This window comes from Oryza glaberrima, chromosome 5, assembly GCF_000147395.1.
Source record: "Oryza glaberrima chromosome 5, OglaRS2, whole genome shotgun sequence".
Classification (NCBI taxonomy): domain Eukaryota; kingdom Viridiplantae; phylum Streptophyta; class Magnoliopsida; order Poales; family Poaceae; genus Oryza; species Oryza glaberrima.
Window position 1 is genome coordinate 25,398,955 of NC_068330.1, and position 18,691 is coordinate 25,417,645.

General features: G+C 40.6%; 3 protein-coding genes across 3 annotated transcripts; 1 reads left to right on the top strand and 2 right to left on the bottom strand.

Annotated features, from left to right (window-relative positions):
* Positions 1-375: 375 nt before the first annotated feature.
* LOC127774145 (protein RADIALIS-like 3) lies at positions 376-1,514 on the bottom strand. The gene is made up of 2 exons (XM_052300430.1): positions 1,108-1,514; positions 376-776 (listed from the first exon to the last, which is right to left on the bottom strand). The coding sequence occupies exons 1-2, from the start codon at positions 1,356-1,358 to the stop codon at positions 755-757; spliced, it is 273 nt and encodes a 90-aa protein (XP_052156390.1). The 5' UTR covers positions 1,359-1,514; the 3' UTR covers positions 376-754.
* A 1,864-nt stretch (positions 1,515-3,378) lies between these two features.
* On the bottom strand, positions 3,379-5,717 carry LOC127774701 (protein RADIALIS-like 3). Its single transcript, XM_052300985.1, has 2 exons — positions 5,345-5,717; positions 3,379-3,823 (listed from the first exon to the last, which is right to left on the bottom strand). The coding sequence occupies exons 1-2, from the start codon at positions 5,653-5,655 to the stop codon at positions 3,799-3,801; spliced, it is 336 nt and encodes a 111-aa protein (XP_052156945.1). The 5' UTR covers positions 5,656-5,717; the 3' UTR covers positions 3,379-3,798.
* Positions 5,718-10,460: 4,743 nt separating this feature from the next.
* On the top strand, positions 10,461-13,479 carry LOC127772855 (anaphase-promoting complex subunit 10). The gene is made up of 6 exons (XM_052298839.1): positions 10,461-10,729; positions 10,837-10,897; positions 10,992-11,084; positions 11,502-11,572; positions 12,221-12,325; positions 13,047-13,479. The coding sequence occupies exons 1-6, from the start codon at positions 10,524-10,526 to the stop codon at positions 13,114-13,116; spliced, it is 606 nt and encodes a 201-aa protein (XP_052154799.1). The 5' UTR covers positions 10,461-10,523; the 3' UTR covers positions 13,117-13,479.
* The last annotated feature ends 5,212 nt before the right edge of the window (positions 13,480-18,691 follow it).

Sequence of the window (18,691 nt, forward strand, 5' to 3'; positions counted from 1 at the left end):
CGGATACCGGAGAGGCCGGAATCCGAGAGGGGGAGGCGGGAGGGCTCAGCGGCGGTGGTTGGCCGGCGATCGAGTCGGCGGGGAAGCCGGCGAGACACAGAGAGAGAGAGAGAGAGAGAGGAGGGGAACTGAGACGCGGTGGAATTTTTTGCCGCGCACGACCTCCTCACCCGACCGCCTTATGTCCTCAGCTACGGTTTGGGCTGGGTTAGCTTCGTAGGCCGTGGGCCGTACGACCTTGTCCTCATGGGCTCGATTTGTTCGGCCTACTTCATCGCGTGGTTGGGCCGGACACCGTATTCAGCAGCATACTTGCATTTGAGAGTAGAGTCCTATTTGATTTCTGCCAGCAATCCAGAATACGTACTACTGTACTTACAGGCAAAAAGAGGATAGAAATCGAGATTCATATGTGTACTAATTAATATATCCAGTTCAGGTAGATATATATATATATATATGTTACAGACTTATACATGGTTCAGATAGATAGATATACATTGTACTCATGCTATACACGTAGAAATAAGGTAAGAGTGATAGCTAGACATGCACATGGTTGAGAGATCGATCGATCGATCTCGACCGCGTGATAATTAAACTGCTCCTTCTCCTAGTTATTAACATGCATATGCATCTGCAGATATCGCCATATGCATCCTTGCGTCTACGTGAACCACACCACGCATCGTCAATAGTCGTACACATCATCATGCTATCCGCGCGCGATTCTTCAATCAATACATCCACACACCTAGATCTTCAAATGCTTCAACCTGCAGCATATGCAAGCACGAAGAATATCAATTCACCATGACTAACTAATCTATCATCTGAAATCTAATCAAGTACTTCCTCCGTTCCATAATATAAAAGATTTGACTTTTGCTTGTATTTGACCACTCGTTATATTTAAAAATTTTGTGCAAATATAAAAAACGAAAAGTTATGCTTAAAGTACTTTGAATAATAAAGTAAGTCACAAATAAAATAAATAATAATTTTAATTTTTTTTAATAAGACGAATGGTCAAACAGTTAAAAAAAGTCAAAATCCCTTATATTATAAGACGGAGGGAGCAGATGATTAATCATGTAATTACTATACCTTTCGGCCTGGTAGCCGGCGGCGGCGGGGCAGCGGTAGGCGGGGAAGGGGACCTTGCCGGACTCGATGTGCTTGATGTCCTCCTCCAGCATCTCGTAGTAGCGCTTGACGTCCTCCGCCGACTTGCCGCCGCCGACGGCGCGGGCGATGTTGTGCCACCGGTCGGGCGTCTCCTTGTCGTACACCGCCAGCGCCTGCTCGAACAGCTTGTTCTGCTTCTGCGGCCACTGCGCCCTTGCCTGCTGCGCCATTGATCACAAGTTAACTGAGAGCTAGCTAAGCTAAGCTTGCAGGCCGGCTGTGTTAGTGTGAGCTGAGATGAGATGAGGAGGAGTGTGAGAATGGGCGCTACTTATAGGCAGCTAGCTGGGTGTGGGCAGCAGCAAGAGAGAGAGGATTCCATGGTCGTGGGTGTGGCCGGGAGAATTGTGCTTTTCCGGAGAAGGGTCAAAACGATGGAGGTGAGTGATGAGGTAGAGAGATAGCATGCAGCTAGGCAGGAGGAACAAACATTTCTGTCCCCGGGAGGTGGGCGGAGGATCTCTGCTAGCTAAAGCTAGCTTATTAGCTCTCTTTCTATCTCTTAATTTGCTCCTGTCGCGTCGCGATTCAGCTTGTTTATCGCGCATATGTTCCATCGATCTCCATCTCTGTCCTATTATTCAAAGATCCAATCCAAGCTATAGCTATATCTGGACTCCACCTATGGATGTTTAGTTAGAACGCGTAATGAAGATTTGTTCGTATTCGCAGTCAGGGTTGGAAACTTCGAACCGAAATTTCGGGATTTCTGTGACCCCCGATACAAAGGGCTGTCCCGATAGAGTGAACCCTGTTCGCAGTTAGTTCATTTTTAGCGGGAATTATTAGCATTGTATTCGAGAAATAATTAAAGACGCGTGAAGGAATATGAAGTTCCCTCGAGGAAATGAAAATGCACTTCTCATACATAAATCATGTTCAGTTTACAAAGATGTTCAGACTTCCTGTTTAAATTACTGCATGGATGTTCAATTGTTTTTCTGACAGTTATCAAGGATGCTGCTGCATCTGAAGAAAATAATTTTCAGTTACCGCTTACATATTCAATTGTTTATCTCACAGTTATCGAGGACGCTGCTGCATCTGAAGAAAATATTAATGATCAAATGGTCGCGGTATGCATAAGCTAGCTAATCCGAAGAACAAACAAACAAACAATCAAAATATTACTTGTAGAAAGAGCTGTAATAAGTGCAATTATTTGGTTCAGAACATTCAGTCACTGTCTCCAAATAGCTAGTTGCAAAGATCGGATTCCATCACTGGAAAGAATGTGTGTGGTTGTAAGATCGATCGAGGAGCATATATATCTTGCTTTTCTGAGAGAGAATAATATCAAGCAATCTAGCTCCAACCTTTTAGTGCATGACTCTCTGTCCATGGTTTTAGTATCCCACTACTTCATTTTTATTTTATTTTTTTGAAGCCAATGGAAAGAAAGGATTCTTTATGTGATTCAGTGAAAGACATTTCTTCCGTGTGTGTGCCGCGGCTGATTCTAATTTGCCCTTCTTTTTGGCGATTCATGAGCGTTTAAAGGCAATCCCTGTTGCTTTCCCTATGCGTTAATTGGAATATGGCTTTAATAGACAGAACATGATTTATAAAAATGAATATAAAAGACAGAGAATTTGGCTGTCTCTGGCACAAGAGGTACTAGTTAGTAATTAGGTTCCAATCTATATATACTTTATTCTGTATCTTTTCTTAATTACAAGGCATGATTTGACTTGGTGTGATTTTCTCTGAAAACAAACTTTGACCATTAATTTAGTTTATAGTTCATCCATTCCATAAAAAAAACTAAATCCTGTGTTTAGGATTTGTTTTTTTAAGGACTGAAGGAGATTTATTTTTCTATGGACGGATGGAGTAGGTTGCTACCATAAATTTATGGTAATAAGAAGCACTTTGAAAAACAAATGCATTGGTATATATGTACTTGTAATAATCAGCAATCAACACATACATGTACTGATGGACCAAGTATATATTTAGCAAAAGAACATGATCAAATGCATTTTTTGTTGCTATATATCCCCACTTGTTGTGGAAAGCCTTGATCCTTGGAGGTGGAGCCATGTGACTGATGATGTGATCGGTGCGATTCGATTCTCCTATTTTCTACTCCGATAGGAGATTCTTTTCTCGCAAGTTGATGTGTACATATATAATTCTTCATTAGTTCGTCCGTGAGGAGAAAATTATACAATAAAACGATGTGAATATATATATGAGCACCGAACAAAGCATTCTGAATGCACCGGCCGGGAGATTCTTGGATACAAATGTAGCTATATATACACAAATGCATGAAAGACATGAAATTAGACTATAAGGGAATACAATGCATGCAAAGTAGCTTAGCTAACATTGCAGACCAGCTAGTCTATCGATCATTAATTCGATTTTACTGGAGTTCTGATCCTTGTTAGACGCCCTTCTTCATTTTCTTGCCAGACTTATATATCTTCTTGCATGATATACTTGATTTGCAGTACATATATATTTACTTGCATGCATATATATGCGTTTATATTGGTCATGAAGGCGCTGAGGCACGGCGTACGTGATCACTGTGTCATCTGTAGCGTTTTTTTTCATGAACGCGGAAAAGAATTGCACGTCTAGTCATCTGTAGCGTGATCATCACTGATACTTCAGGTACCTAGATCTGCAGGGAACAGAGAGTACAATGCATGCATTTTAGTACACCGGTGTTAGTAGCTGCTTAAATTAGTTGCTCGTACAGTGTTTTATCGAGTAGTACTAGCGGTCATTCTGAAGATCTCGGTCGCGTCAATGTACTTGTTACTATCTATGATGTGGTTTTTCATTACATGTCATCTAAATAGTTACAAAAAATCAAAAAATATATTGACAACATGGATTAATACAAAATATATCACTTCACGAACATGCAATACTAAATTCAACTTCTACAAGTTACAACAGAAATAACAAATTAAAATGGAAATAGTTATCGCACATTCACAACTATATTTGTTATTTTTGTTACAACTTGTAGAAGTTGAATTTAAATTTGTATGTTTGTGGAGTGATATATTTCATTTTAATCTATGTTAAAAAAATTATATTTTTGTGATAACTATTTAGGTGGCATGCACGAAACGAGGGATATCCGCTCGGGCGATGAAATCACTTTCCCACTATCTATGTATAAAACGGAACATTATACAGCCATGCATATATACAACGTGTATGCATTTGTGATATGTATAAATATGAGCAAGTTGACAGATAAAGTCGGCGTGCATGATCATGCAAATATAGTGTGGCATGTGTCAAGCTTAACCTAACCCTGAGAGGCATGCATGCACTATACACTGTTCCAAACGGCTATCTATATCTATCTATCTGATCAATAATAAAGCTTATCACTACTGTCACACTATCACAAGTGCCCATCCCTCTTAAGCACATGCATGAGCCGCCCCATGGAAATACATGATTCAGGATTAGATCTCATGTGCTGTTGTGTTGGATATATATTGCTATATGCATCGTCGGTACGTGACACCAGCGACGCTAGTCGGCCACCGCCCACCGACGACACACATGCATGCACGCACGCACGCCCATCGATCGATCGATCGAGCAAGCGTACGTAGTAGAAGAACACTACCACATGTCGACATGCGCGCGTGTGTGCATTCATGCATGCGATCGACATGTACACTAGCTAGCACTACCTCTCCAAAGGTTAATCAGTACCGACTCTAAACTCTCTCTGTACTATCTTTGTCTTAAAACACACTATATATGTCGTTAACTTTTCCATAACATCGATCATTTATTTTATTTAAAAATTTAGTATAAATATGTAAAAGTATCAATTAACATCATAGTTTTTATTATAAAACTAGTCACAATAATATAAATAATATTTATATAATTTTTTAATAAAATAAAATGTTAAATGTTATATATACATTAAAAAGTCAACAGTATTATTTACTTCCTCTGTTTCACAATGTAAGTCGTTCTAGCATTTTTCACATTCATATTGATATTAATGAATATATATATATATATATCAATATGAATGTGGAAAATGCTAGAATAACTTACATTGTGAAACGGAGGAAGTATTTCAGAATAGATTAAGTATTAAATTTATGGTTGGCATTACGAGTGCGCGGTTACTGATGAGAGATGAAAGACGGTTAATAACCTGTTTCCGTCGTCGGCTCCGCGGGAGGAGGAGGAGGAGGAGTAGCGGGGGAAGGGGACGCGGCCGGACTCGATGCGGGCGACGTCCTCGACGAGGTGGTCGAAGTGGCGGCGGACCTCGTCGGCGGACTTGGCGCCGCCCATGTAGCGGGCGATGTTGTGCCACCGGTCCGGCGTCTCCTTGTCGTACACCGCCAGCGCGCACTCGAACTGCTTGTTCTGCCGCTGCGTCCACCCGCCGCCGCCGCCGCCGCGGGACGACGGCAACGACATCATCGCCTGCTGCTGCTTCGAGCCGGCCGCCGACGCCATTCTAATAATGCTGCTAGCTAGCTGCCTACTGCAACTGGAGTAGATTGTGTAGATTAGGCTTGTTCAGTGGCAGATCAGCGAACAACTAACTCTGAAACGATTCAAGGAACAAGCGAGGTATATATATAGTGCGTGCACGAGCTAGCATGCACGCTGCACATACGTACGGCGGCCTCAAACAGAGATGCGATCCCATGCTATTTGTGCTATGCTGACAATAGCTACGTACGTACGTGCATTATATGCAGCCGATGGAGCTCCCCGTATGCATGGAGCCATCGAATCGTCATTTCGATGTTGCCACTAGATTTAGTGTCGGCCGTATATCAATTCGCAAGTGTCACACTGCCTGCTACGGCCCCCTTTGATTCAAAGGAAATTCATAGGAATTTTAAAGGATTTAATTCCTATAGGAATTTTTCCTATATAGCCTTTTGAATCAAAGGAATGAATCCTATGGAATCCTATAAAATTCCTATGGAATGCCTCTTCCCATGCAAATTTTGAAGGAAATTTAACATGAGGTTCTACCTCATGTTAAGAATCCTTTGAGTCTTTCTCTCTCCTCAAATTCCTATGTTTTTCCTGCGGCTCAATCAAACGGTCATTCCTATGTTTTTCCTGTGTTTTGCAATCCTCTGTTTTATACTTGTATTCCTATCAGAATCCTATGTTTTTCCTATTCCCCCGTTTTTTCATTCCTGTGATTCAAAGGGGGCCTACATTTTGGAGTTCGATATGTCTGAGATGCATGCCTGCTTGCTTGGGAGGAGAGAGATGTCTCGATCTCTAAACATTTTTTAGAAGAAATTATGAGCATGTTCATGATTGAACATGAGATCTCAGAGTTAAAACTACACGTGCACATCTTGTTGTTACACTATCAAGTACATCTCGAGGATTCGACAATAATTATAGCCACTTAAAAGACTTTTATTTTACAATGACAATGTGAACGTGTGTTGTAGGCATTGAAGACTTCATTTCCCTAGTTTTAGTGTGGTCATTGCCCCTCAGGTGGTGGCCTTTACTACAACCTTGCTGAGGTTTTGTACCGTAACCCCTTTCTTCTTAATAAACTCTAGACGGCGTCCTTCCGTTGATTCGGCGAATTTTCTTTCCTACTTAGTAAAGAAAACTAAATGTTAGCTCGGCCCACCAAAACCACCTAGACCACAACTTTAAATTCTGAGCCTACACAATACAAAAGACTAGTCTACAGTTGATGGGCCGGGCTATATACTCTAACACTAAATCACTTCATCAGAACACAACTCTTCTTCATTGATTAGTCAAAGTGGCATGCCCATTGTTGTTAGCTGGTGAGTTGACTTGGTACAGCTCTAGTTGTTAATTTGCCGTTTGTTTGTCATGCACGATTCATACTCACTGAGTAGTAGCGGTGCATAGCTGAGCAATTACAAATTTGTCGCTGGTCTGAATTACTATTGCAAGACTATCACCAAAAAATTACAAAAAAACCCTAGAACTATCATTCAAGTGACATTCTTGTAAAATTTAAAAAGCCAATAATAAATTTGCAAATGCCCCAATAAATTGATCGCTAGCTCTCCCGACATAAATAGAGGGCCACCGACGGCGATATAGGTTGAGTAAGACCAGCCCACTCACTGGAGTAGGTGAAAAGGTGAGCCTAGGCTTGGTGTTTGTATCCAAGGTTAATCGATTTATTACTATATATAGTAGGATGTTTGCTGCCATATAATACTAAAAAAACAAGCTATATGAAAAATATTCATTCCCAACATGAAAAAACATGCTGTAGTATTTGATGAAATATTTCTAGTATTGTAAATATTTTTTAGGGAAAAAAATCACATATTTCTTACACACACGCACACACGCAAAACACAAGTGTAGATTTGTATCTTGTACTCCAGCCATAAATACTTGTTGTTTGGCAACACTTGGTCAAATTTTTAAACTTTAATCATCAATAATTTCTCCAATAATAGTTTATAAAAACATAAAAATGATATACATAGATTTTCCTTAGAAACACTATCATATAATATCACAAGTTTTATGAACTTATTTCAACACAAAATCGATGGTCAAAGTTTTAAAAATTTTATCAAATCTTTAAAATGTCTGTTTTTTTTTATGGTTGAAGGGAGTACCCGTATTTCCGTATTGAAGATTAAACTTCTTTTCAGAATGAGAGAAATAAAGCCTATTTAACTTCAGTGCAATATATCGACATTATTCGACTGAAAAGATAATCTCGGAATCTCTCACACTTCATGTTCTCTGGAAAGCAAATGGCACTACAAGTTAATTAACTGAAAATTAATATGCACTCCAAACTCCAAAGCCCAAACAGAGTAGTAATGTTGTACTACAGATAACACTGTGAAAGATACTGAACTATCTGAAGTCACTTGAGCAGAACATCGGTACTACAATGGCTCCCCTAGGGGTGTGGAAGTCTAAGATCCACCGGGAAAGGGATAGCAATATGCTGCCATTTCAAATCAAATTATCACGCAACTTGTTTCTCCAGGGTGCCAGATTCTGACAGCCACAGTCAAAGAATATATGCCATGTATCCAAGCCCACAGGATTGCAGCCCTGATGATAGATAGATATATGCTAATTCTAACCGCGGTTAAACAGATTCTGAAGCTTGCTATCTGCAAATGGAATCGTTATCATTTTCTTTAACGGCAACAGCGACCGGCCTGCAGGTCAGGACATGGTCGGATCAATGGCGAAATGGCCATCGACGTATGCACATATTGCCTTGTTCTTCGATCCCCTGTCGGCCAGGAGCTACGTTGAAGAAAAAGTTGCAGGAATCCATTCCACTAGCTTAGCTATAGCTAGCTTCATGGAACTTTCAACAGCAGAGCTGGTCAAAGACTCCACAATTATTGCCAAGGATTCTGCATTCTTCTGCTGCTGCTACTGTTAACCTTGGCCCTTGCAATATTCAGAACCATCCGTTCGATTTTCTGAAGAATCCATGAATGGAAAAAAAAAAAGAAAAGAAGCAAGCGAGCTGAGCAAGAGCATCAGCTGATCATGAATTCGACCTCCACGAAAACGAAGAAGCTAGCTATATGTATGCACGCACAGTGGGGGCATATATCCATTCTGCTCCATGTATATACGCATGCCTTTTCTGAAGATGAGAAGAGAATTCCATGTACTGATAGAAAGAGAGAATCTTGAGATGATGTTGCTGTCCACACGCCACGCAGGCAGCTTGGCTTTTGCGGAGGTGCTGCTGCCGCTGCGAGGTCGGGGATCGAGAAAGAAGAGACGAGCAATCGAGCATCTGCATGCACTGCCGAGTCAGATGATTTTTCGTATCGGCGGCCACAGGAGATAAGAGATCATATCGCCTCCGCTTTTGGAGATACCAGATGATGAAAACAACAGCGGATATCACCATATCAGGGCACATTATCTCCTGTAAAGCTATTCCATGTCCTCTGTCTGCTTCATGCCTGTTTAAGTTTATTTCCCAGTTGCACATATTAGCTGCCTTATTATTTTTTATGTTAGCTTGTCTGATGAGTAAAAAAGGAAAAAAAACTAGCACTTTTGAGACACTGATTCGATCTAATGCACAAAAATATATACATTTTTAGCTAATGATAGATGCTTAGGAAGAAAAACTAAGCAATTCGAAATTCAAAATTCCATTGTTTAAATGACAAAAAATGATATTCTCTCTACACCTTATATATTATTTTTTTAAAAAAATATAGGACAAACAAAGCACTCATAGTATGTGCACATTCGCCTCTATAAACGCATACACGCATACCCTTACTCTATGAGCTGACATACTTTGACAAAGTCACCACGGGTGCGCTTCACTGTTCGTTTACCAGGTTAATTACAGCAAAGAATATAAATGCGAACATATGTGTCAAGGCTAGAACTTGACATGGCTGCGCTGATTCCACCACCAAGAATCTAACCATAAGCTGCACTCGTTATAAAGAATCTAAATATAGTTATATTTTAGAACTATCTTTAGAACGGATGGAGTTCTTTTTATGTATCAGCTTGCCATGCATCTTGGTCTGATGAAGTAACAAAGGGACAAAAAATTGCATGCAACTATATATACATGTATGCAAGTTGATTTGATACTTTTGGTGAGCGTAGCTCGGTAGCTTAGCCGCTAGAGTTCGAAGAGTGTGGACTGGGGACAGTGGAGTTCCATGTAGCAAGAGTTCGTGGCACCTTTGCAGCGAGCGAGACAATTCTGAATTTCTGACAGCATCTTTAAGCATTACTGTATATGTTTAGTCATGCTATGTCTGCCTTTTAGTTTTAGGTCAGGCTGAGATGCCATGATTCTTGCAGCACATAGAACTGTAGTTACAGGCAAAATACTATATATACATTGAAGCATCTAATCTTCAGAGCAAGTTGCAGTCAACTCAGGTCGGTAATCGAACATATGTTAATTTGATCTTAATTCTGCTCGCATGTTTCTTTCCCTTCAGCTTCTGCATGTTAAATCACCTTTGCATGGAGAAATAATGAACCAAACACAAGAAAAAAAACTAGCAGAAACTATATTTTCAGTCTAAAATGTTGTTTTTTTCTTCACTTTTGTTTTCCTTTTTTTAAAAAAAATCAAACGAAAAGAAAGATCAAACAGAAAGCGAGCCCAAAGCTGACAAAACCAAAGCAGGCCCAACCCCCCGCTACTAATTTCACAAACGTGGGCCCGGTCCATCCATCGTAATTTGGGCCCAGCCCATCATCATCCATCGTAATATGGGCCGGGCTTCTTTTGTGAATTTCTTCCCTTGCAGTCTCCCTCGTCCTCTGTGTCCAAAAGTTGCAACTCCTCCACCCTTTCTTCCCCACGAACGGCGGCGATGGAATCCGACGGCGAGGAGGAGGCCGCGGCGACCCCGGGGGCCGGCGGCGCGCCGGCGGCGGGGAGGCTGAAGGGCTGCCCGGAGCTCATGGTGGACGACGACATGCGGGAGATGGCGAAGACGGCCGCCTGGAGCGTCAGCTCCTGCAAGCCCGGCAACGGCGTCGCCTCCCTCCGCGACGACAACCTCGACACCTACTGGCAGTCAGTAAAACCCGCTCCAAATCTCCATTTGTTTTTCCTTCTTCTTTTTCCGAGGGAGGAGATTGTTAGTGTGATTTGGGTTTTGACATTTTTTATTTTTGGGTTAGGTCGGACGGGGCGCAGCCGCACTTGGTGAACATTCAGTTCCAGAAGAAGGTGCAGCTGCAGGTGAGTGGAGAGGGATTCCTCACTTGGGCTCAATTTTGTTTGATTCGAGTGGATAATCGTGCTTAGTTGTTCCTCCCTTGCTGTTGCGTCGCAGCTTGTCGTGGTGTATGTGGATTTCAAGCTCGACGAGAGCTATACGCCTAGCAAGATCTCTGTCCGGGCCGGCGATGGCTTCCACAATCTCAAGGTGCTCTCCTCCCACGATAGATAGTTGTGACTTGTGGCAATGTTGCTTGGCCTTTATCTTAGCTTTTAGGCAGATGTGAATATCTGGACTTTTAGTTCTGATTTTGCTCTCATTGGAAAAAGGTTGTTGCTTTTGGATCAAATGTGGTAGTGTCATGTGACGCTTTCAGAAGTTTCGTTACAGTGTTAGGGGCAGTTTGGCATAGTTTGCCTTGGTGTTTATATTGTACTGAACTAGGAATATATTGACATTAGGCTAGGTCGCACTGGAAAATTGTGGCAGGATTTTGTTTCGGTGAACATGGTACCTGTTCTGCTATGCTCTTGCAGGATGAACTGATACTTGAACACTTTCAATTTGCTCACTGATAGTATTGCTTTGATCAAATGATGTGTTATACTTTTCTCGTATCTGTAGGAAATTAAAACTGTGGAGCTTTCAAAGCCAGTTGGGTGGGTTCATATATCATTATCTGGAGCTGATCCCCGGTATGCACTTGTAACGTAAATATAACAGCGATTCAGTACTGTATCTGTTTGATATAGGAGGGCACCAATTGTTCAAGGATTTCTCTTAGGTCTCTCATAGCATTTAAATTTTGAAAGTATATCACAAACTTAAGTATTTTGATTATACAATTTTAATGTGAGCTCATAAAAAAAATGTGTAGTCACATGTGTGACCAAGCTATGGAAATATCACTCCTTACATCTATCAGCAGTGATGGACCATGTCAGATGCTTACTTTATCTCTTGCAAAGTTATTTTTAACACTTCAACACATTGGCTCTTGGCTAGTCTCCATATAAATATGTTTTAATGCAGGAATTAGGATACCTCATATTCTTAGGATAGTGCCTATATTTCATAGTTTATTAGTTCTAATTCTGTCTTTATTATTATTTGAATACTTCGTGCAACTTGAGAAGCACCGATACTCATTTCAGTCTAATGGTACTTGGTACTCCCTTTGCAATATTTGGCCATGAGCACTCTAGAAAATGGTTATAATACTGATCGAATGAAATACACTTAAAATTTAATCTTTCATCTCTCACAGTCAAAATTGGTTGTTTCTAATTGCACTACTCTGTTGAAGACAGTTGTGTAATTTTTTTTCTTTCATATTTGTGCAGAGAAACATTCATTCATACATTTATGCTCCAAATTTCGGTGTTGTCCAATCACTTGAATGGGAGGGATACTCATATTCGACAGATCAAGATATATGGGCCAAGACCGTAAGTTGATATTATACAAAGCCTCTAGTTGTGTTTTAAGTAGTACAGAATGTGATAATCTCAATTAGTTTTGCATCCATCAGATCAGGATTTTATTGGCATAGACTGTAAGTTGGGTATTTTAAATAGCTGTATTAAGTAGAACAAGATGCAATAATGTTGATTAATTTCATATCTGACAGATCAGAATTTATGGACATAGACTGTCAGTTGGATAATAGTACAATCGACCACCCTCATATGTAGTTGTATTAAGTAGGACAAGATTCAGTAACCTCTAATATTTTCCTGGTGGAAAAAGTAAATCCAAGCATTTCCAACTAAAGAGAACAAACAGAAAATCATACTCTGGTATAATCTGGCATTAACGTCATGATCCATTGCTTACTACATGGTCAGAGTCCATATAGAACTATTGCTTCCTCCCAGATAACAAGCAGTGCATGTTGATGATCCTGGTTGAATAGTGCTGGCACTACAGTATTGCCATTGTCAGGTCTGAAGTCTGTTCTGTGGCTTTCATGTAGTGTCACTCTTGATATCTTACCAACAGTACGGGTACTTAACTGTTGAGCAGTTGAACCACTGACATATGGGCCATAATAAAGTGGACCCACATGTCAGTGACTCGACTGCATGTGCAGTTTAAATCAGGGGATTTGCTTCCCTAACATATATAAGTTTTTCAACTTTAATTCTTATACTGTTCTTTTGCTTCCAGGAATCATGTTCCCCATCAGCCATTTCACTTCACTTCAAGGGAATTCGTCACCTACTCTACTGTTAGGTGACAGCTGACTAATTTAATTCCGTGGAACCCTCCACATTGGAGCTTTTGTTGAAGATTTTGGATAGCTCAGCACACATGTGAACAGATTGTGTGGTCGATCCCATTCTCTGTGCTTCAGAATTCAGTCTCGCATGATGTGCACCCAGAAATCAACACTGGAAGAAGCATCTGAAGCATCAAGTCTCTCATTGCCTTTCCGGAGAATTGCTGTATTTTTAATATGTAGAAAATTGATATTGGATTCATCTGTGTGTACGAGCTACATTTTCGTCCATGGAGTGTAACATTATCCTCCTCTCGTGTGCAAGAGAAGGTTATTTATTCATTGATATTGAGGATGGCTGATGCTTATGGTCTTGCCTTATTCTTCCCCTTTTTGGTGCTCTTGCTTACCAAGCCCAATGGTACTGGGCCGTACCTTTTGAAAGGACGAAACAGAAGCCATTCTAGAAGGAAAAAACATTTGATTTTATTTTTAAGTCTTTGTAAAAAAAAACTACTTTTATTGGCACAACTGAATTTTACATAAAATTTGTAAGAATTTCAGAATGAATATTAGTTCCTGCATTTCGTACGGCGAATCAGAATAAATATTAGTTCCTGCATTCCTACCAGTGAAACAGAGCAGGTACTACTCTCAAAACTCAAGAAGAAGAAGAAGAAAGACAGAGCAGAAAATGGCGCAGCTGTTGCCCCATTTTCTCTGGGCCGATTGGCATGTGCTAGATTTAAATGGCAATCAAGGCCACCGACCACGTTTCTGTCGAAACCCTGTCTCCCTCACGCATGACGGGCGCAACGCAACTCAAAGCATCGCGTGGTTGGTTGCTGCTGAAACCATGAAAATGGCGTATGTGGAGCACGCGAAATTGATGAGATGGTCCTGACGACGGACGGAGTCTTGGCAAGCATTTCCTTACCAACCTGTCCTGCTGTTCAGCATAAATGTGCACGGTTGCGTATGTTTTCTTCTTGCACCTCATATGTTGTTTTCTCCTCCTGAAACTTCACTGACTAGTTATACAGTGGTCAGAAATATTGTTAGACAGTTATATATCTTAATGTAATTATTTGAGTTCAATTAAACTTTCAGTATTTTTTCTAAAAAATCAGTAGTAGCCAATTTCTTCTATGAGGCCTGGTTTAGTTCATAACTTTTTCTTCAAACTTCCAACTTTTTTATCATATCAAAACTTTCTTACACACATAAACTTCCAACTTTTCCATCACATCGTTCCAATTTCAATCAAACTTCCACTTTTGACGTGAACTAAACACACCCTGAGTATTGCTAGTACAAATTGTTATATACTCCTACTACTGCATATGCATTCCATCGGATCAACTGTCAAAGGGTTTCTGCATATGGCAGAAAGCCAGAAATGTAAATCATTTTTATACTATCTTAAAAAAAACATCTAACTGAGGCGCCTGATAAAACATAAGGGCTGTCAGGGGCAGAGGCCGTCCATATGCAGCCAAGCTGCCATTTGAGCCATGCATGATCTTGTCAGCTAACGGAAATGATTCAATGTAATGGGGACTACCACAGATAAACAAATGGGGTTAATTTAGGGCGTCTTTACTTTGTTTACGCATCATCATTTTATATTTAGGGAGTCATAAACAAGTCTGCCAAGTAGTAGAATTGCATAGGTCAGCAGGAGACCACTGGACTAGCAATAATACTATGTATTTGCAAGCATGTAGGTCCTCCAATGATAAGGGCTGGTGGGCTGGCTCCCTACAAACATGCATTTTTCTCTACTGGGCCCCAGCTTAGCTGACCTCCAAAGATCAACAAGATAGCATCAGTACTACTACTATTCTTTATTAATTAATTAATTTCCTAATCCTGCATGCCAAGGGTTTAGGGTTAGTCGCTAGAATGTGTGGTCTTTACTTAAAAAGAGGATTCAGTAGTACTTGTATGTTCATCAATTTTACTGGTTATTGTTTCCTGTGTGATCATATTTAGCTTTCTTATAAAGCTGGATTCCTATAATTTTATCATATGTTAAATATGTTCACCATCTTGTTTTAATTGAAGCTATGCGCTAGTAATATGAAAAGTGAAAGCCCCAAATTGAGCTCTCCTGCATCAAATAAGCAGCATTGGACAGCTAGATGCAAAGAAAGTAGAGCAAAAGCGACTGAAAGTATGAAACAGTGTGGCATTTTAAACTTGAGAATCGCAGCAAAGCAGGGTGCATTGTAAAGAGCAAAGGAGCTAGCCGGCATGTATGTTTCAATCCAGATTCGTGATCAGATTTAAACCTGCTTTATCGCCTACCTGTGATCTCTTTTCCGCATTCTTTGTATCTAAGGCATAAGATAGATTCCTTTAAAGCAACGAGATTTATTGTCAAGGGCTTAATGCGCGTCAGGAATCCCAAGCTTTTGGTCAAATCAATGTAGGTAGGACATGCTTGAGCATTTTTAATCTGTAACTTTACAACATTTTCAGGACAACCTGGAACTGAAGTTTTCATGTGCCCTCTACTGATGAGTATATACTGCTTTACAAGTTTCGCTAGGCATAAGAAAAGGAAACACTGTCATGTCCAAGCCCAAAAATCTGTTCTTTTTTTTTTTTGAATTCATAATGGGAATGAAATTAAAACGGTGCGATATAATAGTATGTGCATATATAAGTTATTACTACTTAACTGTGTTATATAGTATGTTTTTATGTGATGACTAATTAATTTTGTCAGTTGTACTGAATGATTGGTAAACTAAAAACAGCATGGTGGAACACATTTATGCATAATTTCATTCACATGCTGAGACAAAAAATTGACGGCTAGATCTCCATCATACAGTAATGCTGATCACGAACATGATAGAGACAAATTAGCTTTGTAAGTTTGTAACCCCACAGAGATATTGACGTGCCAAGGGAGAGCCAGGAAGATCCCAGCTATATTACCTGGAGATCTAGAAGATATATGGCTGATTATGCATGGTTGGTCCAATGGATCCATCACGCAAATTATTAGGTTGCTGCCCCCACGCAGGCACGTCGTCCAAACTAATAATCCAACAGAAGAGCTCAAAAACAATTAGGTGCCAACCAACCAACTCCCCAAAACTGAATGATCAAGCCAAAAAAACCTGGTAAAACACTGACCCAACCAACCAACCAGCTACATGACAACATAATTATAGGAGAGTCTTGGAGATCATGGATAGATAGATAGGTTGATAGATTAATATATGTATTGTGATCTTTGATGACCCAAACTGGCAACTAACCAAACCACACAATGGCATGCACAGGGGTGAGTGACACAAGCCATTACTATTCAAAAATGCTGGCATTGCTAGGATTCAAACGGGGTGTTAACGTCATGGGGACTTGACATTGTTGTCTGGAGCACATGTCCTTTGGTGATTGGACGATGGTGATTGTTTTGGGGCCATTAGAAAGGGCTGGATTTGATTGGCACACCCACTGTTAACTAACACATAGGCATATGATATACTAGATATAACTAGCCATCCATGTTGGTAGCTTAGCTATCTCTTTTATTTAGTTGTTTGCATGGGATAGTTAGTTTAGTTATTACTACTAAGATAGTTTTTGTTATCCTTGGATGAGCAAGAATGATGGAGAAGGGACACCAGAAAAAACATCAGAAAAATGCTACTCTTTTGGAAGAAGATGGCATGCAATGATTCTTGGCGAGTAGTGATCGGAACACCCAATGAGATCGCCCACTGGCATTTGTTTTGTGTAATTGTGTTCTTGTCAGGCGTAATCCTTGCCATGCAAAAAGTGCTCATTATTGTTGTCCCGGCTAAGCTTAGCTCCATGGATGAATTAATTTTCGGGCAACTAGAAAGGTAAGTAAACACACTAGTTAGTGACTGAATTAATGGACACACCTGCCAGATCCAACATGCTGCATATCAATTGCTTCCATCGACGACTTGCCGGATCATCACTGAACTGTCTCTTCCGTACGCTTTAATTCTTCTTCAGACACAGAGCCTGCCGTGTGTGCAGTGCACACACACAAACTGTACGTACAGAAGGCGTCTGAGGTTTAGCGTGCAAGTCACAACACTACTGAAATCTGAACTCTGAATTTCTGAATGCATAAAGCTGTTTGGTCTTCTGAAATGCACCTATATATATAGAAGACAATTACAAGCTGCAAGAACACACAGAATCATATCGGTTTGCAGTCGCGCACACATTGATCCAAGGACAAAGCTAAGGATCAACATACATCAATGGCAGTCGTTTTCAGCATGCGAAACGCAGGGCAAAGCGATCGTCGTCGTGAGTAGCCTGAAACTCTGAAACGAACTATTCGACGATCGGCACACACAGGAGAAGAGAATCGGTGGAGAGAGATCGATCTTACGAGCTGTTGCTATCGCATTGAAGCGCCAATGACCGGTACACCCCACCAAACCACACCCCCCCCTGCAAACAAGAGTACCAGACACCGTGTCCGGTTGCTTGCTTGCTCCCTCCCTCCCTTGCACACCATTCCACCCCCATCGTTTTCACGCGGCGGCGGCGCAGGATCGTCCTCTACGCACGCGGCCGGTGGCCGGCCACCCGGCTAATTTCTCCGCGGAATTACGACAGCCGCCGGCGGCGCCGGAGATCGGAATTAAATAGATTTTTCTAATTTACTGTCCTCTAACTTTAAGTAACTGGTATGTAAACCCGTAGTTCGTGAGCCCACATGTCAGTGATCTACGTTAGATGACAACTCTTTCCCGGAGATCGAGCTGGCCTGGTGTGGTTGAGGAAGGAAAAAGAACTGTATGAATCATGTGGTGTGAATTCTAAAAATAAAAAAAAAATCATGCGGCGTGCAAATGCGTGGCAAATTGGCAGCTTAGTTGTGGTTTTGTTTGCAATTGATCAACTGACAAAAACTCCGTGCCGGGCCTTTGATTCGGTTGCATGGTTGCCTGGTTGGTCGCAGCGATCGTAGGCGTAACGTTGGGCAACGGGAAGACTATCAGTCATGTTTGTGATTATTATCATGTGAAACAACGGAAGTATATGCACGATGCGTTTATACGTGCAAAACGACCATAGTTGACCTACGGACGCATATCCTAGCAGCGTTTGCGCGCAACGACTCTTCCGAAACCATAATCGATCAAATTGGCCGCAAACAAGTCACTATACCATGACCTATGTGAGACCCTCTGTCGGGTCGATTTGATAATTTGAAACTTTGTAACGAGCTTCAATTATTTAACATCTTGACCAACTAATTCACTCCAATGATAATTGGCAACAAATTGGCATAAGTGTTAATTGAAGCAAATTAACAATAAAAGAAATATTAGATCATCAAATTTCTCCATATAATTGGATCATGACAATGTTTTGTAAAATAACGAGCAATATACTTTATACATTACCACATATATACTTCACACTAGTATACATATGCATTTATTTTTTTTAAAAAAAATATAATACATAATATAGTATAGGAGATCATAAATGTGTTGTTACAGTTATAGTCTACTCTCACCTATACTTTATTCACTATATATTCAATAGAAAACAACAACCCTGATATGCAATAATATAT

Excerpts from the sequence above, each read along its gene's own strand:
- LOC127772855 (XM_052298839.1), top strand. The coding sequence starts at position 10,524 with ATGGAATCCGACGGCGAGGAGGAGGCCGCGGCGACCCCGGGGGCCGGC. Across the intron at positions 10,730-10,836 it reads AACCTCGACACCTACTGGCA|GTCGGACGGGGCGCAGCCGC; the intron begins GTCAGTAAAACC and ends TTTTTGGGTTAG. Across the intron at positions 11,085-11,501 it reads ATGGCTTCCACAATCTCAAG|GAAATTAAAACTGTGGAGCT; the intron begins GTGCTCTCCTCC and ends TCGTATCTGTAG.
- LOC127774701 (XM_052300985.1), bottom strand. The coding sequence starts at position 5,655 with ATGGCGTCGGCGGCCGGCTCGAAGCAGCAGCAGGCGATGATGTCGTTG. Across the intron at positions 3,824-5,344 it reads GGAGCCGACGACGGAAACAG|ATCTAGGTACCTGAAGTATC; the intron begins GTTATTAACCGT and ends TGTTCCCTGCAG.
- LOC127774145 (XM_052300430.1), bottom strand. The coding sequence starts at position 1,358 with ATGGCGCAGCAGGCAAGGGCGCAGTGGCCGCAGAAGCAGAACAAGCTG. Across the intron at positions 777-1,107 it reads GCCGGCTACCAGGCCGAAAG|GTTGAAGCATTTGAAGATCT; the intron begins GTATAGTAATTA and ends CATATGCTGCAG.